This window comes from Schistocerca gregaria, chromosome 2 (assembly GCF_023897955.1).
Source record: "Schistocerca gregaria isolate iqSchGreg1 chromosome 2, iqSchGreg1.2, whole genome shotgun sequence".
Lineage (NCBI taxonomy): Eukaryota > Metazoa > Arthropoda > Insecta > Orthoptera > Acrididae > Schistocerca > Schistocerca gregaria.
The window spans coordinates 758,727,127-758,754,529 of NC_064921.1; the positions used below are offsets into that span (position 1 = coordinate 758,727,127).

At 43.6% G+C, this 27,403-nt stretch overlaps 1 protein-coding gene across 1 annotated transcript in view; it reads right to left on the reverse strand.

The window, feature by feature from the left end:
* The window catches only part of LOC126334963 (tudor and KH domain-containing protein homolog), a 68,937-nt gene extending 45,965 nt beyond the window's left edge, over positions 1-22,972 (reverse strand). Inside the window, exons 1-3 of the mRNA XM_049997734.1 lie at positions 22,703-22,972; positions 2,954-3,062; positions 2,664-2,802 (exon numbers count right to left, since the gene is read on the reverse strand). Coding sequence (XP_049853691.1) covers positions 2,664-2,753 — 90 coding nt within the window. The 5' untranslated portion in view covers positions 2,754-2,802; positions 2,954-3,062; positions 22,703-22,972. The remainder of the gene's footprint in view (positions 1-2,663; positions 2,803-2,953; positions 3,063-22,702) is intronic.
* Between the last annotated feature and the right edge of the window lie 4,431 nt (positions 22,973-27,403).

Genomic DNA, 27,403 nt, shown 5'->3' on the forward strand with positions numbered 1-27,403 from the left:
ATGGTTGTACTTCTTTATGGCCTCTTGATACCCCAGTAAGTCAAGAGTCTTGTATTCTATAAATATTTTTTTTTTATTTTTTTTTGCAAGAAAGTGCAGCGTGATGAATAGGCAAATGGTGCTCCCCACAACTGATAAAGATGGAGGGAGGTGCACAAGGAGCATTAGTATACAATGGACGTCCACAATCATTGCACAGGGCACTGGCGATGGAACACAAAGACGTGCCCGAATCACAGTCATTTGTAACACCATATGGGAACGTACCGCTTTACACTGCATCGATACACCATCACCTTGACATTTTCGGGCAACGAGTCGCCTTCAGAAGCAAAGATGAAGAATCCAGTATCAACCCTATTGCCCTTAAGTCCCAAGTGGGCACGACAGAATGAGATACCCTGAACTATATTGAGACTGGTACAGAAAGTTGAAGTTACAGTTACAAGAATGTCACCCAATTTGTCACAGGGGGCACTGAGCAGGGGAGGCTGCTTTAAGAAAAATGGAGCCACTTTTATTTTTGAAATAGCTGCTACTACCCCAAACCAGTTCTTGACTTGTTCAACAAAGAACAGCCACTTTGTAGTCAAAAACAAATCCCCACTGGTCTCAAACAAACTAGGTATGGAGGGGGGGGGGGGGGGGGGGGCGCAATTTCTTCTCTTGTCTCTGAGCCCTACGTTCCTCCCACAGTGTAGCCAAGGAAGAAAACATTTTGGGGTCATATCTTACCTTCAGAGAAGACTGCTGGTGCCTTGCAGCCACCAGCAAGAGAATTTTTAATTAGTTTCATGTGCGAATCTTCCACCAGGGTGCCACCCACTTCTAACAAAGACACACCGAATGCATGCCACAGCAAAAGTTACCTAGCCTGTAAACTGTTCCCCAAAGTCCTTGTGGCCCAGCCATGACAGGGGATCTCTGCTTGGTCAACAAGCTACCACCATGCAGGTACTTGATGACCCCCCCCCCCCCTCCACCCAACAGAATGGCTACCATGCCGGGTTTTTGGCACAGTTCCTTTGCAAGAAAGTGAGGTTGCAAAGTCAGGCACAAAAGGTGGAATATGCATCGCAATGGGCAACCTTCCCTGCATGATCCGCATTTCTGTAAAGTTTGGAAAAGAAATAGCAGGTCAATGATGGGAACCACATAGTTCGGAATGAAAAGTTGTACCGTGCTGGAAGGGAATAAAACGAGTGTCTAAAAACACAAACAAAATCCAAGCACCATCAGGAACAAGAAGACCATCCAATGGAAAAGAAGAGGGGGGAAAAGAATAGTAGAAGGATAGACTTGCAGTGCAAGTAAAGGGAAATAGAACTGTTGGGGCTCTGTAGTGGACAAGCACTCACAAAACAGATGAGAGCTCACTGGGGGGGTTGGGTTGATAATATAGAGTTACACCGGACACATTACAAGACCACCTCAGGTTTGCATTTGGACAGCATGCTTTACATTTCTGACATGTTAAAAATGGTGGCAGTTGCCCTATATATGAGGTCTCCATGGTGTTATCTTTCAACAAGATTACACATTGTCCTGACTTGGCTCAATGCAGAGTGTGTTCAACTGTTACCCTACTGAGCAAGTCCTCCACATCTATCACCCACTGAAAGCATCTGGTCACGGATCGTTGAGAGAGTATCTCACCATTATTCTCTATCCACTGCTACTGATGAACTCTGGCACAGAGTTGAAACTTCATGGAATAATGTACCTGTATTTTTCATTCTCAGTCCCACTTGATAACAAGCCAAGATGGAGCCATTGCTGCTGCCAGAGGTTGCAGCTCTGTGTATTGAATTTCACAATGTGCATACACCCACAAGATAAACATATAATCATGCATTATTCGTACTATACTGAATCTGTAAAATTTCCTTATTTGCTATCCATCCTAGTGTCACAATTTTAATGGACAACAGTCTAGCAAACTATTTATAGATGTCACTCTCCAAAACACCCTAAAAGGTATTACAGCTGGGCCTGTTTTTTTTATAAAGAGGGTGATTTTACCTGTAAAATCAATTGGTTTGTGAAAAGAGGAAACCAGCTGAACAATTGATAACTAAAGATGCAACACAAATCGAGCTCTAATTTCAGTTTATGGGCGAGTCCATTTGTGTGTGGGACTACTTATCTGATTCTATGCATCCATTACATGTGTTGTCTACTTGGTAATCTGGTAGTTATATGCTGTGGGATGTATTTATGTGGCAAAAGCTAACAATGAAGAAATGAGTGAATGAATTTTGATATTCTCCTCTTGCTTAAAATATGATGATGAGATCTAGCCTACTCATTTCGAAACAAAATGATAGATGTGAGATTTCAGTATTTATACTGACACTCCCTTCTCCCCCGATGTGACAGATATATACGTATATGTGCTCTACTGCAGAACTATGTTCTCTGAATCTTATTCACTGCACACAATTCCACCCACAGGATGAGACGGGATCTACAAACTGCCATAGTTCTGCAAGCAAAGTCTAACTATTCCCACTCAACTGTGACATTAATCAATCAACAAAAAATTAAGAAGGGTTAACACAATTAGTAAGAGGAACATGGTTTGTTGTGAGCTGTTAATTGTATTCACAGGAGAAAGATGTCTCGCATATCTTTTAAAAAATAATATGCCTGACAGAACTTACATTTTTTAAAAGAATATACAGCAGCACAGCACTAATGCCCGAAAGCGAAAGTGCAACAGCAATAGGAACAAGAGGTAACTTAATATTCATTGTTGAGATAACAGCTGGGTTCTTCCATCAATTCTCACAAATGTACAGCCTGCAAAAAGTAAGAAATCATGACAAATCAATAAAAGTCAATACCCATTATTACACTGAGAATTAGAACAACATACAAATTCACAATCAACAAATTAATTGTATTTTTTTAAACACAATACATTGATGGATTTTTCCTAATTTGTGCTCACATTTTTATTCGAATTCGTTTCCTGGTGCAACTTGGGCTAGTTTTGCACTTGTGAAGCATACAAAGTACCTCTGCAGTTTGGTGCCACAAAACTGATAGGTCCACTGTCACTGCAACAGTAGAATTTTTTTTAAAAAAAACTGGAAAAATATAAATTAAAATCATGAAATAGCATAGTTGATAGGCCTAGTGCCAGTTTATGGGATGCTTAGATAGCACATGCAATATGTTTACAAGTGTTTAAGTATCTATTAACTGGTATATAGTACCTGCCATCTACAGACTTCTGTATAATGCACTTATTTTAATTAGATAAATTTAAAAAAAAATTTCAAACTTTTTTCAAAAATGACAGCATTATAACCAGGGTTAGAATTTTTAGGCACAAATTTCAAATGAAAAAATGAAGGGGAAGGGTGATAAAATAAAGTTAAAAAGTGCTGATTTACTCAACTAGTTAAAAAAATTCCAATTTGTAGAATTCTTGGGTGTCTGGCCAGGTCACATAGTAATTCCTCCACAATACTTCAGCAAACAGACAAGTTGCCATCTTCAGGTGGTTTCTGATTAATGCTGCGCTGCTCCTTTCAATATCCTTTATACAATGTGTGTCCAAAAACTCACGAAACATATTTAAAAAAAAAATATTTATTGCCAATATATGTACAAGGCTTAAAAATTCTTCAAAGGAGTTACTGTTAGCTCTCAACACATTTTTACAGCACTTCACCCACGATTGTTAAGCCTCTAGAAGGCCTCAACAGGAACCTCATTTAAGAACATTGCCACAGCCTTTTAGATGTCCTCACTGCACTCAAAACAGCATCCTTTGAGGTTCGTTTTAATCCTGGGGACCAGGAAGATGACAAGTGGAGAGAAATCGGGACTACAGGATGACTGCGGCAGCCCTATAAAGTTGTGCTTGACCAGGTACTTGAGAACACGCACAGATGTGCGGCTGGGTACATTGTCATGATGCAGCAGCCTGGTAGCAGCGACATCTTTTCACACTTGCAGGACCCTTTTTCTTAATCTTTCCAGAATATCGACTAAATGGGTTGGTTGGTTTAAAAGAGGGGGGGAAACGACCAAACTAAGGGGGTCGTCAGTCCCTTGTTTCAAAGGAAACAATGCCACAAGGGTGAGAATAAAACAATGAGAGTTACAACACAAAACAGAATGAAAGGAAAAACCACAACAACTACTCTAGGGCAACAAACACTTAAGTGGGCAAAAGGGGACAAGAAAACCACAAACGCGCAAGAAACAGGTAGAAGAGGTTAAAACAAGGAGGCAGGTTACCATGGCTGGCTGACCATAAGGATAAAAAGGAAAAGCCAGCCACTCTGCAACACATTAATACCTCCACCATGAAAGCACTAGGGTGGAGGACACACAGGGACAAAGGACATGTGCTAAAACTTAGAGCAAATGATAAAACTCTCCCTCACGAATAAAACGTAAAACTAAAGCTGCTGTTGAGGCATGGTCACTCAAAGTAGGGTGCTGGGAAAGTTAAAAGTCCGTCACAGAGTGGCTAAAAGTTGGCAGTCCAGCAAGAGAGGTGACCATCATTTGTGGGCCACAGGGACACCGAGGTGGGTCCTCGCAATGGAGAAGGTAGCCATGCATCAGCCACATATGGCCAATATGGAGCCGACACAGAACCACAGAGTCCCTGGGAGAGGCGCGCACGGAGGTCTTCCTCATATTCGTAGTTCCCTTAATGGCACGCAGCTTGTTGTGCATACTGAGGTCAAGCTATTTCATCTCCCAAAGCTGCAAAACCTTGAGGTGTAACACCGAACTCAGGTCAGTTTCAGAGAAGCTGATCTCCATAAGCGGTTTCCGCGTAGCCTATTTGGCCACCATGTCAGCAAGTTCGTTGCCTGGGGTTCCAGCCATCTGGTGAGGAGTGCTGTTTTATATGTCCTCCATGAACATATGCAAAGCCGACATGACCATCAGCCATCGAGCTATCAGTGTAAACTACTTCATGGACCTGGCACATGTCGAGAATCGAGAGGAAGTGACAGTGGAGAGTCGCAGGGTTAACTGAGTCCTTACGGCCATGTGAAAGGTCCAGGCGAAGCCGCGGCCTAGGTGTACACCATAGAGGTGTTTGTGAATGAACCTCAAGTACAGGTGATAAAGGCAAGGGCTCCAGTTCGGAGAGAAGGGATTGCACACGAACTGCAATTGTAAGCCCTGACCTGGGCCGCTGATGTGGGAGATGAACCATCGGGCGCGAAAATGAGACAGTAATTTGGAAGCGCAGGAGAACTACAAACGAGTGCAACGTAACTGCAGAGCAATTGTGCACGCCTAACCTGCAATGGAGGGACTCCAGCCTCCACCAGGACACTGGTCACCAGACTCGTCCTAAAAGCTCCTGTTGCTAGGCGAATGCCACAGTGGTGCACAGGGTCGAGTACACGCAATGCTGAAGACACCGCCGAACCATAAACCATACTCCCATAGTGAAGGCAGGATTGAACAAGGGCCCTCTAGAGCTGTAGCACCGTAGAGCGATCTGCACCGCAGGGCATTGAGGTGCTGCCAGCACTTCCACTTAAACTGACAGAAGTGAGGAAGCCAAGTCAATCGGGTGTCGAAAAGCAGTCCTAGGAATCGATATGTCTCCACTACAGTGAGTGGATCGTCATTAAGGTAAAGATCTGGTTCCGGATGAATGGAACGACACCGACAAGTGCGTAACACACGACTTTGTGGCTGAAAACTGGAAACCGTGGGCTAGAGCCCAAACCTGCACCTTGTGGATGGCTCCCTGTAGGCACTGCTCAGTAACACCAGTAATGGTGGAGTAGTACAAAATGCAGAAGTCACCGGCATACAGAGAAGGTGAGATGGACGGCCCTACAACTGCGGCTAGACCATTAATGGCCACTAAAAACAGAGAGAAACTCACTACAGAGCCCTGTGGGACCCCATTCTCGTAGATATGGAGGGCACTATGGGAGGCACCAACTTAGACATGGAAAGTACAAAGTGACAGGAATTTGTGGATAAAAAAATCAGGAGTGGGCCTCAGAGACCCCACTCGTATAACATGGCAGGGATATGATAAAGCCTGGTCATGTCATATGCTTTTTGTAAATAAAAAAAGACGGCAACCAGGTGTTCAGATGGCAGACTCACAGGACAAGATTATCTGGGGTAGAGCGACCATGACAGAAGCTGCCCTGACATGGAGCCAGTAGTCCATGTGACTCCAGGACCCAACCCAACTACCGACACGCCATATATTCCAGCAGCTTACAAAGAATGTTGGTGAGGCTGATGGGCTGATAGATATCCTCGTCAAGCGGGTTTTTACTAGGTTTATGTACTGAAATGATGGTGCTCTCCCACCATTGCGATGGAAAGACACCATCGCACCAGATCCAGTTGAAGATGATGAGAGATGTCGCTTGTAGTCAGATGAGAGATGTTAATTCATCTGACCGTGGATTCGATCTGGCCCAAGGGCTATGCTGGGGCAATGTGCAAGGGTGCTGAGGAGCTCCCACTCTGTAAATGGGACGTTAAAGGGTTCACTGTGGCGTGTAGCGAATGAGAGGATTTTCCTTTTCATCCACTGTTTGAAGGTGCGAAGTGCTGGGGGGTAGTTCTCGACGCACAGGTTAGAGCATAGTGCTCAGCAATCTCGTTTTTGTCAGTAGATAACACACCATTGATGTTAATGCCAGGGATCTGGTACCCAAAAAGACATCTGATCTTTGTCCAGACTTGGGAAGGCTATGAGGTGTTCCAGGCAAGGGTGCCACTTACGCCCCTGTAGAGATCACTGACATTCCTTAATTGCCTCAGTGACTTCTGGCGCCCACCAAGGGACTGCCTTCCACTGGGGGCACCCCAGAGAGCAAGGGATCACATTTTCCGCCACAGTAACGGTTGTAGTCAACTGCTAAATTATCACATCGATGTGACCGTGTGGGGGAGATTCAGCGGTGAAAGCAGAGGTGAAAGTTTCCCAGTCTGCCTGGTTTAAAGCCCAGTTGGACAGGTGTCCATGGGACTGACCCCAGGCCAATGACAGGACGATGGGGAATTGGTCACTACCACACAGGTCGTCATGTGCTCTCTAGTGGATAGATGGGAGAAGTCCTGGGCTACAAATGGATAAATCAATGGCCAAGTAACTACCACAAGCCACAATGAAATGTCTTGCAGCCCCAGTATTTATGAGTCAGAGATCAAACTGAGACAATGGAGTTTCGGCATCAGTGCCTTGGCCAGTGAGCATGGTGCCACTCCACAAGGTGTTCCGGGCATTAAAGTTTTTCAAAAGTAGGAAAGGTTAAGGGAGTTGTTCAATCAGTGCAGTTAATACATTCATGGATACTGCACCATCTGGAGGAAGATATACATTGCAGACAGTTATTTCCTGCGTCATCGTCCTGACAGCCACAGCTTCAAGAGGGGTTTGAAGGGGCACAGTTTCACTACAGACATGAACACAAACTCTATCTGACACTTGATTATAGTCGCTACAGTTCCTGCAATATCCCTTATAGCCGCGGAGGGCAGGGGTCCACATTTCCAGGAACCAGGTTTCCTGAAGGGCAATGCAGAAAGCAGGTGTAAATCTTAACAGTTGCCATATCTCAGCCAAGCGGTGGAAAAAACCGACGCAATTCAACTGGAGGATTACATCATCGTGCGACTGGGAAGGCATGGAACATTCAATGATGCAGATTACACCTCAGGGTCACCAGCTGCCACCAACTTATTGCTTGAGCAGTCTATATCCATTGTGTCTGAGGGTCCGGCGCGATCTAAGTTCTTAGCAGACGCCAGAATCTGCACCCTATCCCCAGACGCAGAGCTTGTAGGTAGTGATGGTAAGGGTGCCACTGCAATTCCCTTGGTCTTGGGGGTCTTTTTTCTGGATTTCTCTGGCTGGGAGGGCTTCACTGACTCAGTCTCTGGGATTGAGGATCGTGAAGCCCTACGATCAGCTGCTTTTGGGCACTTCAGCCACTGGTGGGCGTCATCTTTCCCATTAGCAGAAACCTGGGAAGGGAGTGACCCAAGGGACCCCTTGGGGTGGGGGGGGGGGGGGGTGGCAGTGCTCCCAAGGTAGGTGGTGCGTGAACAATTGGGTTGGGGGGGGGGGGGGGGGTGAGTGTAGCTTTCTGGCTCTGAGAGCTGACTGGAATTTGTGGAACTGATGGGGCTACAACTGATCCTGAAGCGGCGGCACATGAGGAGATCATAGCCACAAGATGTAGGCACTCATATTTTCTCTTGGCCTCAGTGTAGGTCAGTTGGTCCAGGGTCTTGTATTCCCTGATTTTCCTCTCTTTCTGTAAAATCCTGCAGTCTGGCAAGCAAGATAAATGATTCTCTCCGCAGTTGACACAGATGGGAGGCAGGGAACATGAATTATTGGGATGCGATGGACATCCACAATCTCGACGTGATGCTGGAAGTACAGCGGGAAGACATATGGCCAAACTTCCAGCACTTAAAGCACTGCATCGGAGGAGGGATATATGGCTCGACATCACAGCGGTAGACCACCCCCATCACCATCACCTTCACCTTCATATTCTCGGGTAAGGTGTCACCCTCAAAGGCCAAGATGAAGACACCGGTGGCAACCTGATGATCCCTTGGACCCCGATGGATGCGCCGCACATAATGAACACCTCGCCGCTCTAAATTGGGGTGCAGCTCGTCAGACTGCAAAAGGAGGTCTCTGTGGAAGATAATACCCTGGACCATATTTAAGCTCTTATGTGGTGTGATAGTAACAGAAACATCCTCCAACTTGTTACAAGTGAGTAAACTCTGTGACTGGGCAGAGGATTGACCCAGATCACATTTTGAACAAGCCCTCCACCTCCCCAAACTTGTCCTCTAGATGCTCTACAAAAAACTGTGGCTTCATTGAAACAAAGGAGCTCCATCAGTTCATGTAAATACGAGGTACCGGCGTGAATAAGGTTCACTGCCATCCTTAGCCTGGCATTCCTCCCACAGTGTGGCCAGGGAGGGGAATAATTTAGGGTTGTACTTTCTTGCACTGTGCTGAGACTTGGAACGCTTAGAGACTGCTGGTGTTTGATCACCAGCAAGTGATGACGTTGTATGCTTCATCACGCGTCATCCACCCTGATGCCACTCACTCCGACCAGGGGCCTTCTCCATGGGTGCCACCCACCCACAGCAAAGGGCACCTGGCAGGATGGCCACTGCTGGGAGTCCAGATGCCCCAGGATGATGGGCATCTACTCCTTGGCAAATGTGGGGAGTTAACGGTGCAGGCATCGGCAGAGTGATCCCTGTGTTGTCAGGGGGCTACAACCAACAGGGTACGTGGCAGCCTCACCACAACAGACTGGGTACCGTGCTGGATATGAGAGCAAAGAGGTCCATGGTCATCGTTGATGCAAAAAGATACATCGCATAGTGCATGGTGGAAAACGCACCCAGGAATGCGTCCTAGCCCAAGAGATGGAGAATGAGCTGGACTGCAGTGCGACTATGAGAAAGTGTTCGTATATCCATATTTAAATTGGATTATGGTAGGACATCAGCTGGTATAATTTTTATTAAAAATGAAACTCTTCCAGCTGTACTTCAGATTTCAAATTTATTTGGCCAAATAAATATGGAATCTTAAGTACAGCTGGAGGACTTTCTTTTTTAATAAAAATATGAGAAAGTGGGAGATCTCAAGGTACAATGGACACGTATGGTGCCTTTCCCCAATTGGCTCACTCTTTGGGGAAATTTTGAAAACTGGAGGTCAAGCCCTACAGGGGACCATTACATAAAGCCCAAAACATGTGAGACTCCTTTTAGTAGCCTCTTAAGACAGGGAGGAAAACCTCAGGGCCTATTCTAATCACTGGACCTGCAGGGGGACATTGACTTAGGAAAGAGCATTAACTATCTGTCCTTGGGTTTCTACCTTGAATTTGCTCCCCCTTGCCTTCTCAGGGATGTTGAGGTGTACCATTCCAAACTTAGGTGCTTCATTTCAAGGTCGTATACTGAAGTCCATGTCTCATCGTCAGTTATAACATTGTCCAAATAGTCCGGTTCAATGTCCACATGTTCACGCTGTTCACTCACGATTAACACTCTACTGGCCATTTGTTTGCACGACAGAATTTTTAGTGCCAGCTTGGTGCACACCTTTCTCATGTACAACTCCTTCATAGCAGCGCCAAACAAGGAACTTTCTGAATGTTCAAAGTGTCAGCTAAAAACCAAACACCCAACTGACAGTCAGAATTCAACAATTCACCAACATGATTCACACTGTCTTCATTTCTGTTTGTTGGCTGTTTACAGAGTAAGGGCCATTATTCACCCGTTCCTGGCCCTCCTTAAACTTCTTCACCCACTTCCTAACTAGCACATAACTCATTGCAGACTCACAATAGGCTTTCTTTAACACTGCATGAGTCTGATGGCTTTTTATCGAACTTTGGACAAAACTTGATCACCCAACATTGTTTGACTGAATCATGACAAAGTCACAAAAAGGAGATGCACTTATTGAATGATGCTGATGCAACTGTAGTTCTGATCAGACTGAACTTTGGTGTGCTGTAAAGATCTTCTTAGCGCACTGTGACCAATAGCGGTGAGGCAAAAAAATATATTTCATGACTTTTTGCACACACCTTGTATGCTGGTTGTTACCCCTCCACCACCTCTCTCTGCTCACTGTCCTGGCAGCCAATGCATTGGTTGTGGTGGGGGAAGTGGTGATTTGATCTGCACTCTGACCTGCAGTGTCTGCACTACCGCTGTTGGACACCGTTGCCGCCGTCCAGGAACATCTCTTCCCATTCCAGGTTCAGTGCAGGGTTCCACACCTGACCCAGTTGCAGGCCACTATATTTATTAATTATACCATCTTGTAGTCTGGTTTTGATGGCCTCCTGACCTTCAAATCAGCCATGGCCAACCACAGTATAACAACTGGCCACACTATGGATCACGAAAACACTAAAATACTTAGGTAATCTTCCTCATTCTGAGATTGTGTGATTTAAAGAGGCCATTGAAATCAATCTGTAAGATTGGGTAATAACTGAAGATAGTGGGCTGCAACTCAGTCAGGCATGGAACCCTGCACTGAACCTGGAGAGGTGGGTACAAGCTTGACAGTGACAGGATGGACACTGCACGCTGGAACGTGGACCGTAGTGCCACTTCGCCCACTACTCACACCATCTGCCGCAGTGGCTGCATGAGCAATGAGTGGAGTGAGATAGTGGAGAGCATAGTGGCCAGCCTACGGAGGCCACCAAGAGGAGAAGAGGAGCAGCGGAGCATTTATCAGGGACCACCACCATACATCACGTTACCAACTGAAGATGGCAATGTTTTTTTTTTATGGTTTTAGGGCGCAAAACTGGTGCGGTCATTAGCGCCCGGTCTGTGACTTAGGAAAAGGTAAAAAAGCAAACTGGAAACCAGCAGCAATGGGCGCGAAACTCACAAAGTGGGGAAACTAAAAGCAGAAGGAAAGCTTAAAAAACCACTATAGAAGGGGGGTTGTTTTGTCCCCAAAAAGAGCTTCAAATGACTGACGTCATCTCACTGACACTAATAAACTCGAGAACGCGATCGGCTGAGCGCGTGTCATGTGCTAAAATGGAAGATATATCAGGTGACAGCTGTAAACGGGCACGTAACGGAGTAAAATAGGGGCACTCAACTAAAAGGTGTCTTACCGTCCACAGCTGAGAGCAGTGGGGACAAAGTGGGGGAGGATCGCCACTTAAAAGATGTTGATGGCTAAAAAGACAATGCCCTATCCGGAGTCTAGTTAAAATTACCTCCTCCCGACGACGAGTTCGGGAGGAAGAGGTCCAAGCACAGCGAATAGCTTTCATGTCCCGCAAATTATTATTGTGAAGTGTTGATCAATAAGCGTGCCATAAAAGAGCAACACGATGACATAAAACACTCTGTAGATCTGTGAAGGGAACCATGCGAACAGCAGGCTGAAGAAGAGAGACTGCAGCCTTGGCCACTATATTGGTCACCTCGTTTTCACAGATGCCAACATGTCCTGGGATCCAGAGGAGTGTCACAGACCAGCCCCCCCAAGTGGAGCAAGTGGAGGCAGTCCTGAATCCGGTGGACCAGATGGTGGACAGGGTAGAGAGCTTGGAGACTGAGGAGAGAGCTGAGCAAATCTGAGCAGACAATACTGAGTCCGCTGATGGCGACGAATGTATTGGGCAGCCTGGAGAACAGCGTAAAGTTCCGCAATAAAAACCGAACACTGGCTGAGAAGCCAAAATCGATTAGGGGTGTCACCAACAATATAGCACTCCCAACACCAAATGATGTTTTTGAGTCATCAGTGTAAATAAATGTGGCAGCCTTCATTTGTGCGCATAGAGCAGCAAATGCCCGACAATAAACGAGACAAGGGGGTACCATTCTTGGGAAACTGACAAAGGTCACGGAGCAGGCAGGTCCGGGGCCAGAGCCGTACCCCAAGTTGTCAAGAAAGTTTTAAGAAAGTGGAAGGAAAGAGAATGTACCAGTTGATGGAAGCGGACTCCTGGTGGTAGTAGAGAGGAAGGGCGGCCTGCATACCCTAAATCCAAGGAGGCGTAAAAGTCACGGGCTGGATTAGCAGGCGTGGAAGATAGATGGATAGCATAACGACACAAAAGGACAGCTCGCCAATTGGACAGTGGAGGTTCAGCAGTCTCAGCATACAGGCTTTCCACAGGGCTAGTGTAAAAAGCTCCAGACGTTAAACGTAATTCGTGGTGGTGGATAGAGTCGACACGCCGAAGAATAGACGGCCGAGCAGAGGAGTAAACTATGCTTCCATAGTCCAATTTCAAGTGTACTAATGTGCAATAGAGGCGGAGAAGGACCACTCGGTCTGCACCCCAGGAGGTACCATTCAGGACATGGAGGGTGTTGAGGGATCACAGACAGCGAGCCAAAAGATAGGAGGACCAGCACAGTTTTCTGTCAAACATAAGACCCAAGAATTTAGCGACTTCCGTAAACGGAAGGTTGACAGGGCCTAGATGTAGAGAAGGCGGAAGAAACTCCATACGACGCCAAAAATTGACACAAACGGTGTTACTGGGCGAAAAGCGGAAGCCGTTTCGATGTTCCAAGAATGGAAGCGATCGAGACATCCTTGAAGACGACGTTCAAGAAGGCTGGTCCGTTGAGAGCTGTAGAAGATCGCAAAATCGTCCACAAAGAGAGAGCCCGAGACATTGAGAAGGAGATAATCCATAACTGGATTTATGGCAATGGCAAACAGTACAACACTTAGCACAAAACCCTGGGGTACCCCGTTTTCTTGGGAGAAAGTACAGGAGAAAGTAGTGTTCACCTGCACTTTAGATGTGCACTCTGCCGTAAATTCATGAAGAGAAAGGGGCAGCCGACCTCAAAAGCCAGAAGACAACAGTGTGCGGAGGATGCCTGTCCTCAAATAGGTATTGTATGCTCTCTACAGATCAAAAAATATTGCTACTGGTTCACGTTTCCTGAGAAAATTGTTCATGATGTAAGTGGCGTGAGCAACAAGATGGTCAATGGCGGAACGATGCTTTTGTAAACCGCATCGGGCAGGTGTTAAAAGACTTTGTGACTCCAGCCACCAGACTAAACGGCATTCCACCATACGCTCCAAAACCTTACATAAACTACTTCCGAGAGAAATGGTGCGATAGCTGGAGGGGAGATGTTTGTCCTTTCCAGGTTTCGGAACAGGAACGACGATAGCTTCCCGCCATCTGGGAAAAGTACTGTCGGTTCAAATTCAATTATAAAGGCGAAGGAGGTAGTGCAGACTATGGTATGATAAATGCAGCAACATTTGGATGTGGATACCATCCGGTCCTGGGGCGGAAGAGCGAGAAGAAGAGTGTGCGTGTTGGAGTTCCCACATGGAGAAAACAGTATTATAACTTTCGCAATTTTGAGAGGAGAAAGCAAGAGGTCACACTTCTGCTGCTCATTTCTTCGGCAGAAAAGCTGGTGGGTAATTTGAAGAACTTGAAATCTCGGCAAAGTGTTGACCCAATGAGTCAGAAATTGCGACAGGGTCCACTAAGGTATCATGCGCAACAGTGAGCCCAGAGACTGGGGAGAAACTAGGCGCACCAGATAACCGTCGAATCCGACTCCAAACTTCTGAGGAGGGGGTGAAGGTGTTAAATGAGCTAGTAAAGAAGTCCCAGTTTGCCTTCTTGCTATTGCGAATGATGCGATGGCATTGCGTACGCAACTGCTTATAGCGGATACAGTTGGCTAAAGTAGGACGGTGGTGGAAAACGCAAAGAGCACGTCGCCGCTCACGTATTGCATCACGGCATGCCTCATTCCACCAAGGAACTGGGGGGCGCCGAGGCAAACCAAAGGTGTGAGGTATTGAACGTTCCGCAGCTGTAAGAATAACATCTGTAATATAAGTGACCTCATTGTCGACACTAGGAAAGCGACAGTCATTGAGTGTCGTTTGAGATGAATCAGCTTGAGAAAACTTCCAGCGTCTCAGGCGCATATATGGCTGTTGTGGCTGCAATCTAAGGACATGGAACGTTGTCACTCAAGTGTGTATCAGCAAGAGTAAACCATTCAAAGTGCTGAGCTAGCGGAACAGTACTGACCGAAAGGTCCAAATGAGAGAAATTTGTTGTGGAGGCTGACAAAAATGTAGGGTCCCCAGTGTTGAGGCAAACAAGATCCGCTTGGTGGAAGATGTCTATCAATAGTGAGCCGTGCGGACAAGGACACGGAGATCCCCAAAGTGGGCGGTGGGCATTGAAGTCCCCAACCAGCAAATGGGGGGCGGAAGCTGACCAAGGTTTCTTATTAGCCTTCTTGGAAACAGGACGTTGTGATGGGGGAGGAATCGATGGTTAATTGTGAAGTCAGGGTACATAAAAAATATTCACGAGTAGTCTTTTTTTGTTAGTCTGGGTGTCTGATTTTGGGGCTCGTGGTTTAGCAGAACCTGATGAAGGGCGAGCCATAGAGTGAGCAGGTGATATCTACATCTACATTTATAGTCCGCAAGCCACCCAACGGTGTGTGGAGGAGGACACTTTACATGCCACTGTCATTACCTCCCTTTTCTGTTCCAGTCGCGTATGGTTCGCAGGAAGAACGACTGTCGGAAAGCCTCCGTGCGCGCTCGAATCTCTCTAATTTTACATTTGTGATCTCTTCGGGAGGTATAAGTAGGAGGAAGCAATATATTCGATACCTCATCCAGAAACGCACACACTCGAAACCTGGACAGCAAGCTACACCGCGATGCAGAGCACATCTCTTGCAGAGTCTGCCACTTAAGTTTGCTAAACATCTCCATAACACTATCACGGTTACCAAATAACCCAGTGAGGGAAGGCATCGCTCTTCTTTGAATCTTCTCTATCTCCTCCGTCAACCTGATCTGGTATGGATCCTACATTGATGAGCAATACTCAAGTATAGGACAAATGAGTGTTTTGTAAGCCACCTCCTTTGTTGACGGACTACATTTTCAAAGGACTCTCCCAATGAATCTCAACCTGGTACCCGCCATACCAACAATTAATTTTATATGCTCATTCCCCTTCAAATCGTTCAGTACGCATACTCCCGGATATTTTGCAGAAGTAACTGCTACCAGTGCTTGTTCCGCTATCATATAATCATACAATAAAGGATCCTCCTTTCTATGTATTCACATTACATTACATTTGTCTATGTTAAGGGTCAATTGCCACTCCCTGCACCAAGTGCCTATCTGCTGCAGATCTTCCTGCATTTCGCTACAATTTTCTAATGCTGCAACTTCTCTGTATACTACAGCATCATCCGCGAAAAGCCGCATCGAACTTCCGACACTATCTACTAGGTCATTTATATATACTGTGAAAAGCAATGGTCCCATAACACTACCCTGTGGCACACCAGAGGTTACTTAACGTCTGTAGACGTCTCTCCATTGAGAACAACATGCTGTGTTCTGTTTGCTAAAAACTCTTCAATCCAGCCACACAGCTGGTCTGATATTCTGTACGCTCTTACTTTGTTTATCAGGTGACAGTGCAGAACTGTATCGAACGCCTTCCGGAAGTCAAGGAAAAAAAGCATCTACCTGGGAGCCTGTATCTAATATTTTCTGGGTCTCATGAACAAATAAAGTGAGTTGGGTCTCACACGATCGCTGTTTCCGGAATCCATGTTGACTCCTACAGAGTAGATTCTGGGTTTCCAAAAACGAAATGATACGCAAGCAAAAAACATGTTCTAAAATTCTACAACAGATCGACGTCAGAGATATAGGTCTATAGTTCTGCGCATCTGCTCGACAACCCTTCTTGAAGACTGGGACTACCTGTGCTCTTTTCCAATCATTTGGAACCTTCCGTTCCTCTAGAGACTTGTGGTACATGGCTGTTAGAAGGGGGGCAAGTTCTTACGCGTACTCTGTGTAGAATAGAATTGGTATCCCATCAGGTCCAGTGGACTTTCCTCTGTTCAGTGATTCCAGTTCCTTTTCTATTCCTTGGACACTTATTTCGATGTCAGCCATTTTTTCGTTCGTGTGAGGATTTTGAGAAGGAACCACAGAGCGGTCTTCCTCTGTGAAACAGCTTTGAAAAAAGGTGTTTAGTATTTCAGCTTTACGCGTATCATCCTCTGTGTCAATGCCATCATCATCTCGGAGTGTCTGGATATGCTGTTTCGATGTACTTACTGATTTAACATAAGACCAGAACTTCCTAGGATTTCCTGTCAAGTCGGTACATAGAATTTTACTTTCGAATTCACTGAACGCTTCACGCATAGCCCTCCTTACACTAACTTTGACATCGTTTAGCTTCTGTTTGTCTGAGACGTTTTGAGTGCGTTTAAACTTGGAGTGAAGCTCTCTTTGCTTTCGCAGTAGTTTCCTAACTTTGTTGTTTACCACGGTGGGCTTTTCCCGTCCCTCACAGGTTTACTCGGCATGTACCTGTCTAAAACGCATTTTGCGATTGCCTTGAACTTTTTCCATAAACACTCAACATGTCAGTGTCAGAACAGAAATTTTTGTTTTCATCTGTTAGGTAGTCTGAAATCTGCCTTCTGTTACTCTTGCTAAACAGATACACCTTCCTCCCTTTTTTTATATTCCTATTTACCTCCATATTCAGGGATGCTGCAACGGCCTTATGATCACTGATTCCCTGTTCTGCACTTACAGAGTCGAAAAGTTCGGGTTTGTTTGTTATCAGTAGGTCCAAGATGTCATCTCCACGAGTCTGTTCTCTGTTTAACTGCTCAAGGCAATTTTCGGATAGTGCACTCAGTATAATGTCACTCGATGCTCTGTCCCTACCACCCGGCGTAAACATCTGAGTGTCCCAGTCTATATCTGGTAAATTGAAATCTCCACCTAAGACTATAATATGCTGAGAAAATTTATGTGAAATGTATTCCAAATTTTCTCTCAGTTGTTCTGCCACTAATGCTGCTGAGTTGGGAAGTCGGTAAAAGGAGCCAACTATTAACCTAGCTCGGTTGTTGAGTGTAATCTCCACCCATAATAATTCACAGAAACTATCCACTTCTACTTCACTACAGGATAAATTACTACTAACAGCGACAAACACGCCACCACAGGTTGCAAGCAGTCTATCCTTTCTAAACACTGTCTGTGCCTTTATAAAAATTTCGGCAGATTTTATATAGTGGGGAGGTTGAACAGGCAATCTTCGCACTGGCCGATCTAACAACCGTGGCACTAAAGGTGAGATCACAAGTCTGCGTGGCTGCCTTCTTTATAGGCCGAGGAGAGGCAAGGACAGTGCTGTATTTACCTGTGTGAAGCACAGTGGGCTTTCTCCTGGCGAGTAACTTTCAAGCAGTAAAGGTCAACACCTTTTCCTTCACTCCGATTTCCTGAATGAGCCATTCATCTTTGAAAACGGTGGAATCTCTAGAGGAAGCAGCGTGGTCACCCATACAGTTGATGCAATGAGGGGATGGAGGTGGACAAGCACCCTCATAGGCATCCTTGCCACATGTAACGCATTTGGCCAGATTGGAACATGACTGGCTGGTATGACTGAACTGCTGACACCGATAGCAATGCATAGGGTTTGGGCTGTAAGGGCGAACAGAAATTATCTCATAGCCTGCTTTTATGTTCGATGAAAGTTGTCTCAAGAAGACAGTAGCGGTTGGAACCAAGTCCTTGTCAACCCTTTTCATGACTCAATGAACAGCCATTACGCCCTGGTCAAGCAGGTAGTTTTGAATTTCCTTGTCGGACAATCAGTCGAGGGAGCGTGTATAAACCACCCCACGTGATGAATTTAAAGTGCGGTGTGCTTCCATCCAGACAGGGAAGGTGCGTAGCAGTTAAGTACGCAGCAATTTTTGTGCCTGGAGGACACTGACTGTTTCTAACAACAAGGTGCCATTTCGTAATTGGGAAAAACACTTTACAGGACCTGGAATTGCGTCGACACCTTTTTGAATAATGAAAAGGTTGACTGTGGAGAAGTATTGACCTTCGTCCGACCGAGAAACAACAAGAAACTGTGGCACTGATGGAAGAATTGTCCATGGCTGAGACTCTGCTTGTGAGCAGACTTAGTAGATGATGAGGAAACCATTGTGGAAGTATCGCCCATGATTACCAGCATCTCCAATGGCACGCTCCTTCCTTGTGGGGGCCCTCTCTGAGGACACTCCCGGATCTGGTGATTGTCCACACCTAAAGTCACACCTCCCGAGAAACGGACGGAGAGACCAATCGGCACTTTCGGAAGGTATCAGCTCAGGTAATCACCCCTCTCTGGGTCTGGCCATTACCAGGGGTTATGTACGTGTCGTGTCCTACCTGTGTACCTGGGGCAGGGAATTACGCATTACCCCGTCACCGGCTACACATGGGAATGCGTGGGTTGGCTTTCAGACATGCACAGGGAGGAAAAAAGAGAAAGGGAGGAAAAAAGAAATGGAAAAGAAAGAAGAGAGGTCTCAAACGCCGCAGTGGAGAAGAGTGTAAAGGGAAGAGGTAAGGAAAAGAGACGGACAAAAGGAAGGGCAGAGACTTGCCAGCAGAGTAAGAGAAGAAGACAGACTGTTTTACAGTTTCAAGCATCCATCTTTGGACGTAGGCACTAAACGTACGGCCAGTGGGGGAGGGGGGGGGGGGGAGGGGAGAGGGAAGGGAAGCGGTGGAGGCGACCAGGCGGGGGGGGGGGGGGGGGGGGGAGATGGTGTCGCGATTGGACTTCCCGTTGTCAGTTGTGGTGAATTTGTTCATGGAGAACTGTGAGGACAATGCCCTGGATCAAGCTCATTGTTTCTATCACTGCATGAATGACATCTTCGTCATTTGGCCACACAAATGGGACAGCGCAAGCTAATTTCTCTAACATCTCAACTTGCAGCACTCCCACATTCAGTTTATGGTGGAAGTGGAACAGGATGCTGCCCTTCGGTTTTTTGATGTCCTAGTGATACGGAAACCTGGGACACAGTGTGTACAGGAAGCCTACACACACTGATCTGTATGTGCATGTCTCCAGGTGTCACCACAACTCAGTGTGAAAGCAATGTATGCACACTCATTCACAGTGCACAATCAGTCTGTGACCAGTGGTAAAGCTACTCTGTAGACAATTCCAGACCTATTTCTATACCATCAGTGTTTTTCTAAAGTTATTGAAAAGGCTGTTTATGTAAGGACAATTGATCATTTTATATCACTCAATTTGCTATCAAATGTACAGTTCAGCTTTAGAAGATGTTTAACAACTGAAAATGCTATATTCTCTTACCTCTGTGAGGCACTGTATGGGTTAAACAAAAGGTTTCAAACACTAAGCATATTTTTTGATTTAACTAAGGGGTTTTATTGTATTGATCACAAAATATGGCTCCAGGAGCTGAACCATTACGGAATACGGGGAGTAGCTCACAATTGGTTCACCTCTTACTTTAGCAACAGACAGCAAAAAGGTCACCATTCACAGTGTTGACAATGACTGTGATTTGGGGTATGAATGGGGTACGGTCAAATGGCGGTGCTACATAGGATCAGTTTCAAATAGTGCAGTTCGTGACAAAAGTTCATGACTTGTAGAAAATAAACTAACACTAAGTCATAGTAAGACTCAGTTTTTCAGTTTCTAAAACCCAATTCAACAAAACCTGATCTTTAATTTCACAGAATGGGCATATTATTAGTGAAATTTAACAGTTCAAATTTCTAGGTGTTCAGATAGATAGCAAACTGTCGTGGAAAGCCCACATTCAGGATCTTGTTCAAAGACTTTATGCTGCCATTTTCACTATTCGAACAATATCTGAAGCAAGTGATCATTCGACATGAAAAGTAGTCTACTTTGCTTATGTCATGTGGTATTATATTTTGGGGTAACTCTTCCTATTCTAAAAGGATATTTTTGGGGCAGAAATGATTTTTTATATATATTCTTTACTATTGTTTCTTGTTAACAAACATCACAGCTTATTCTCAAGAATTGGCAGCTTTAAATCAGTTAATACTCTGCAGAAATCCAGTCTGCATTTGAATCACACTTCCTTAACTCTTGTGCATAAAGGTGTGTGGTATATGATTGCATCCATTTTCAATAAGCTACTACAAGAATTTAAAAATCTTAACAGTAATCCATGTGCTTTCAAATCGAAGAAACTGAAGAGTTTTCTCAAGGATCACTCCTCCTGTTGAGGAGTTCCTTTAAAAATTAAGGCGATCAGTATGTTATATTGTCGATTGCCTTTACTTAAACTTACAGCTTGATTTTTTTTTTTTTTTTTTTTTTTTTTTTTTTTTTTTTTTTTTTTTTTTTTTTTGGTGCAGAAACATTTTATTCTATCTGTTATTTCATGTAGGATGGGTACAAAACTCATTGAAATGTTGCGAGAAGATGACGCCACCACTTGGCTGATAACCTGAGAAGAATTCATCAATGCACAAGTTGTATCTACAGACCAGAACAGTGTTGTAAATTACTTAGAGAAATTAAGACTTAAGAACTACCACACCATGAACCTAAAAATTGTTTTGAGATTATGAATTTTGCAGCAGTCAAAACAAGTTGCATTACTCTTTAAAAAATACTGTATCAGAAACAGAAGACCATAGGAAAAAAGTGGACTTTTTAAAAAGATGCCTGGGAGAAAATATAAATATCGAAGAGACCTTGCAGCAGTAGGTTTTTATATTACTAACAGCAATGACTCTGCTACTACAATCATTTTCCGAAGGACTGAAAATTGTTGCACTGAAACTACGAGATATAAAATCATTGAGATATTTCATTCCCCCAGTTTGCTATATATTTTATGATGGTTTACCATCATTCCAAAGAACAATCAGCTTTACAAAAATACACTAGGCTACTACAAACAGAAATCTTTAATTTTACACAAAATCAAGTAGTATCTATTGAATAAAAATCCTTGTACCATTATTACCAAAAGAACCTAGAGCCAGTTAATGTTGTTATATTGTGGAACTTGAATGTTTGCCTGTTGACCAGTCACAAAATCCAGTGGTATCTAACTAACTAACAGCCCCCAATGTAATATGAGCCCCTCCCCCTTCTCTTCATATAACGAAACTTGCAGTGACATCACTTTGATAAAAAAAAAAAAAAAAGGGTGGTGTTTAGTGATTGTGTACATAAATTAAAAAATAGAACACCTATGCCATTCCATAACATACTTTCATAGCATAATGCCTGTTAGTGGAACACCATTTGTCTACATTCCATGAGGGACAATAGTAACAGGCAGGTGTAAAATTATGAAGAATGTCGTTTTCAATTATGATGTTTGTAAGGTTGTATATGGTAAAACAGCACTCCGCAAATGTATAAATTGTTGTGAAACTAGACCTTTAAGTAATTATGTGCTTGGATTTATGAATTAAACTTTTAATTACGTTTTACCATTTATGTTTATTAGTCTACTAATGTTGTAATACGCTGACATGTGTACCATTGTCGTAAAGCATGTGCAGCCACATAGAAACTATTAAATTTTTATTCCAGTGTCGTGTTAGCATTCATGATATATTTATCAATAAGTTTATGAAAAGATCTATCGTCTTGGTAAATGAAATAGCGTTTTCTTCCAGTACTGTGATTAGACAATAGCCATACCTATATGGACCAGTGTTAAAATGTGTAAATATGTATGGGGAAACAAATCGGTCTTCTTGGAAGTATGAGTAAGTATACTAACAAAGGCGAATTCCCCTGAATCAATAGTTCAACTACGAACTGATGTGTTACAATTATGGCTGCAAATTCACCGACTTGAGTCTAAACTCACTCCATATTTATTTAGCGTCCGTAGTCCACGGTTGTGTCGACCATGAAAACTTTTAGCTTGAGAAGTCCACGGATGGAGGTTACTATTTTCTGTGACATTTCTGTTCTCTTGCTTTCTACTTTATTTCAAAGCGGAAAACATTATATTAAAAATCACAGAGTACTTTTAATCTAGCAAATGGCAGTTTGAATTATCATGGTTAATATTATGTATGTAGTGACTGATTAAATGTCTTAAAACTCTGATACCAAATACTTCTGTTTTGCCCAACGCGGTTTCTCTTCACATTTCACTCAGTCGCATGTGAATGAGAAATTTTCCGAGAGAGACGCAAATATGGCGTACAACTGCCTCGTACGAAAATCCTACAGTTTTAGATCGAATATGATGCAAACACTAAAGAAAAAAATTAACGTACCTTCTATGTATCTTCAGACGCACCACTCCAAGCTTTCAAGCACACAAGCGACAAGGTGGGTCACACACATAAACATAGTGATGACACAATATCATTGTAATCCCGTCGAATGGACCACTACACGAATATCGGACTGTTATCTTGCAAGTTGTAAGGTAATGCTTATTAATTATCAACGCAAAAACCACTTAAAACCTATTATTTATATTTACTTAGTACTCTTTTTCAAATATCACATTCTGTTGTTTCACTTTCACCAAATTACAGCAGGTTTGCCAACTAGCGACACATACGCAAAAGATACCATTGGATACGGTTGATATTACTTGTTTTCCTTTTCCCCCATTCATGATATTTTCTCGTGGGAACTATTAAGTACATAAATATTTTTCATTTATGTTTATATTTTATCTGACAAGAAGTAGCACCTTAATGGTTTTAATTTGAAGGTCAAGGCGGTTCAGTTATATTCACGGTAAAATGCATCATGTTTCTACATCCGAAGATCAGTATCAGTTGCAAAGCGATTTAGAAAAGATTGCTGTATGGGGTGGCAGTTGACGCTAAATAACGAAAAATGTGAGGTGATCCACATGAATTCCAAAAGAAATCAGTTGGAATTCGATTACTCGATAAATAGTACAATTCTCAAGGCTGTCAATTCAACTAAATACCTGCGTGTTAAAATTACGATCAACTTCAGTTGGAAAGACCACATAGATAATTTTGTGGGGAAGGCGAGCCAAAGGTTGCGTTTCATTGGCAGGACACTTAGAAGATGCAACAAGTCCAATAAAGAGACAGCTTACACTACACTCGTTTGTCCTCTGTTAGAATATTGCTGCGCGGTGTGGGATCCTTATCAGGTGGGATTGATGGACGACATCGAAAGGGTGCAAAAAATGGCAGCTCGTGTTGTATTATCACGTAATAGGGGAGAGAGTGTGGCAGATATGATACGCGAATTGGGATGGAAGTCATTACAGCAAATACGTTTTTCGTCGTGGCGAGATCTTTTTACGAAATTTCAGTCATCAACTTTCTCTTCCGAATGTGAAAATATTTTGTTGAGCCCATCCTACATAGATAGGAATGATCATCAAAGTAAAATACGAGAAATCAGAGCTCGAACAGAAAGGTTTAGGTGTTCGTTTTTCCGCACGCTGTTAGGGAGTGGAATGGTAGAGAGATAGTACGATTGTGGTTCGACGAACCCTCTGCCAAGCACTTAAATGTGAGTAGATGTAGAGTAGATGTAGATGTAGATGTAGATCTGTATCCACACTCCGTAAACTACTGTGAAATGCATGGCAGAGGGTATTTTCCAATGTACCAGTCAGGATTTCTACCCATTCCATTCATATATGAAGCAAACAAGTATGATTGTTTAAATGCCTCTTTGCACGTTTTTAAAAAAAACTAACATCGTCCCCACATTCCTGTAAGAGGATTGTAATATATTCCCAGAGACATAATTCAAAGCCAATTCTTGAAGCTTTATAAGTAGGCTTCCTCGGAATAACCTGTGTTTACCAGTTGAGTTTCGTCAGTATCTCTGTGACAGCCTCCCACAGGTCAAACAAACATGTGACGATATGTGCTGCTGTCCTCTGCACTACTTTTCCCCTTTACTGTGATTTCATTCCCCTGCCCCATATCAGCAGAGGAGGGCTGTCAGCGGCACAATCCGCCGCTCTTCAGCCGAGTGACGTGACAGCTAATAGAAGACGAAAATTTTGCATATAAAGGCGATAAAATGGGTACAGAAAACAGAGTAAGGGGAGATAATGGAGGTAAAAATACACTAACATGGAGATGCTAATGGGGGGGCAATTAAAAAAGTCGACATAAAGTTAAAAAACACAGTTGGCGATTCATAGAGAACAAAAACGACACTGAAGTCACACGTACAGGTTAAAAGTTGGCTACAGTATTAAAAACACTCCAGAACAACCCACTTGGAGCACACACGATGAAGAATAAAACTGCCAGGTGGGACCTGCCGAGGGACAGGCCTGAGAGAATGGATAAGTAGGGGAGAGCAAGGTGTAGCAGGGGAGGGGCCGGGATAAAAAGAGTAGGGGCATCAGCAGGTGCACCAAGAGGCAGGAGACAGGTGGGGCTAGAGATGAAGAGGGAAGACAAGGCAGGAGGGAGTGCAGAGACACTGAAGGGGAGCACAGGAGAGGGAGGGGGTGTAGGAGGGGAAGCCCGCTCAGGAGAAGAGAGGGGGGAGAGGAAGCCCTGAGGAGGCAGAAGGAAGGTGGGGTTACAGTTGGAATGAAGGATAGACATCAAGGCAAAGCTCATCATCCAGGAGGGGTAGATGCTGTAAGTTGCATTGGGAAAGGAGGCAGAGGGTGTGGAGATGGAGAGAGGGTGGGACACAATGGTAAAGGCGTGGCAACAGGCTGGGCGTTTAGAAAAAGGCAGACACCAGGGGGTGAAGGGTATCGAGGCGGCAGACCAAATACAGGGTACGGATGTGTTCAAGGAAAAGGAGAAGGTGAGTTAAGGGGATGATGCCACAGAGGATGCGTGTGGGGGGCGGTAGGCCGATGCGGAAGGCAAGGCGGAGTGCATGGCGTTTGAGGATTTGGAGGGCTTTATAGAACCGGGGAGTGGCGGAAATCCAAGCAATGCTGGCATAATAAAGGATGGGGCGGATGTAGGATTTGTATGTGTGAAGGATGGTGGAAAGATGCAGAACCCATCTCCAGATGGACAGGAGTTGCTCTGTACTATGTTCTGTTCACCATAAGAATAAACTTGATGTAAACATTACACCATGTCTTCTTGCACATTTGCTCGAATCTCATTGGATTTCGTTTCACGTGGAGCAGAAGCCAACTAGTGTCCCGTACAGTCAGTAACGATCATAAGGATACGTTTTATGCAGTGCTACATGCACATAGACTGAGCGATAATGTGGGACAACAGCTTTAGTGGCGCATTAAGCTTGGGCTGCACAGGTCAGCCAGCTGGTCCAACTAACCTTCAGTGGTGTGAGCAGTTGCAGTTCAGACATTAGAACAGATTTTTAAAGAAAATTAAATAATATTCAGCAATACTGCAGCACTACCAGATGCATCTTAGGTGAACAGACGCAAAGCATAAAATGCTCTCATTCTCACCTAACACAGTGTTCTAATTACAAATAAGAGTGATGAAAATTCCTAACTTAAACACAGGGTAGTTCTTCTGGGCGATCTGTGTGTGATGCAAAAGCATAGAGCAGGAATTTCACCATGTTGTTGAATACTGAAGGTATTAATTTCAGTCAGTTGTCTGGTATAGAATAAAATAGACGTTTATTGCCTAGTGACATACAATTTCAAGCCATTGACTTATTGTACAGGAGACTTGTCAAAACATAATAACTCGTTTACAATTTTCCTTATTATACCCATAATATAATACATGGTACTGAATAATTACTTAATAAAACAATTAATAATTTTTCTTCAAAAGTAACAAACTTTTAAAAATTAACAGTCTTAAGTACTTGCTCTCTTCAGCTCAAATTTTTAGGATGTCACTTTTGAAATCTTCTACTGAATAGTAATATTTCTGCACGAGTTTTTCATATAAGGATTTTTTCAGTGTTTCTAAATTTATGCCGAGCAATTCTCTTCCTTCCACTTTGTTATAAATTTTCATACCCACATAATATGGAGTTTGAGCATAATGTTTTAAATGGTGGATGGAGTATATGTATAGTGTGGGAACACTTGATATACTTAGATTTTTTAGGAGTGGGTGACATGATTTTCTTCACCCTACATTGTGCATATTTTAAATGGTGGTTTTTCTGAAGCTTTAGTATTCGACAAATATGGTTTGATTTACCCCAGAATACAATTCCATACCTAATTACTGACTCAAAGTAGCTTTGACATTCTACCTTTCTTATGCCCGTACTGGTAGCATTCTACAATATCCCCATTGCAAATGCTAGACCATTTAATTTATTTGCAAGGTACTGTATATGTCATCCCCATTATAGATTTATGTCTAGTTACATTTCTAGGGATTTCACATAGTTTTCTGGTTTCTGTGACTGATCTAAATATCATTTAAATTTGCTTGTTTTGTTTTAAATTGCATTAATTGAGTCATGTATGATTTTAACCGATTTGAATCAAACCAAGTTTCTAATTTACTTAAGTATTTAATATAGCTTGTTGAAGTTAATCAGTATTACTACTTTCCATGACTGAAGATGTGTCATCTACAAATAAAACTGAGTGACACTTAATATTAAGCGGCAGATCATTTACATAAAACAGAAACAGAATAGGACCTAAGACAAGACCTTGGGGTACTCCATGTGAAATTGTTTTCCATTTTGGAGTATAAGTTTCTCTCTCTGATGATATAACCACTCTTTGTCTTCAGTTGGTTAGAGAGGATTTAAATCATTCTAATACTGTGCCTCTAATTCAATACCTTTCCAGTTTACAGAGTAGCAAGGAGTGATTCACACCATCAGAGGCATTTGATAGGTCACAAAAAATTCCTGTGGCATGCAGTGAGTTGTCTAGAGATGAGCTAATTTTATCAACAAAATTATTTTTAGGAGATAGTGTGGTTTTGACTTTTTGAAATCCAGACTGATTTTTTGAGATTTTTTAAAAATTTTCTATAAAATTTTGAATTTGTATGGTGGTAACCTTTAAAAATATTTTTGATAGCAATAGA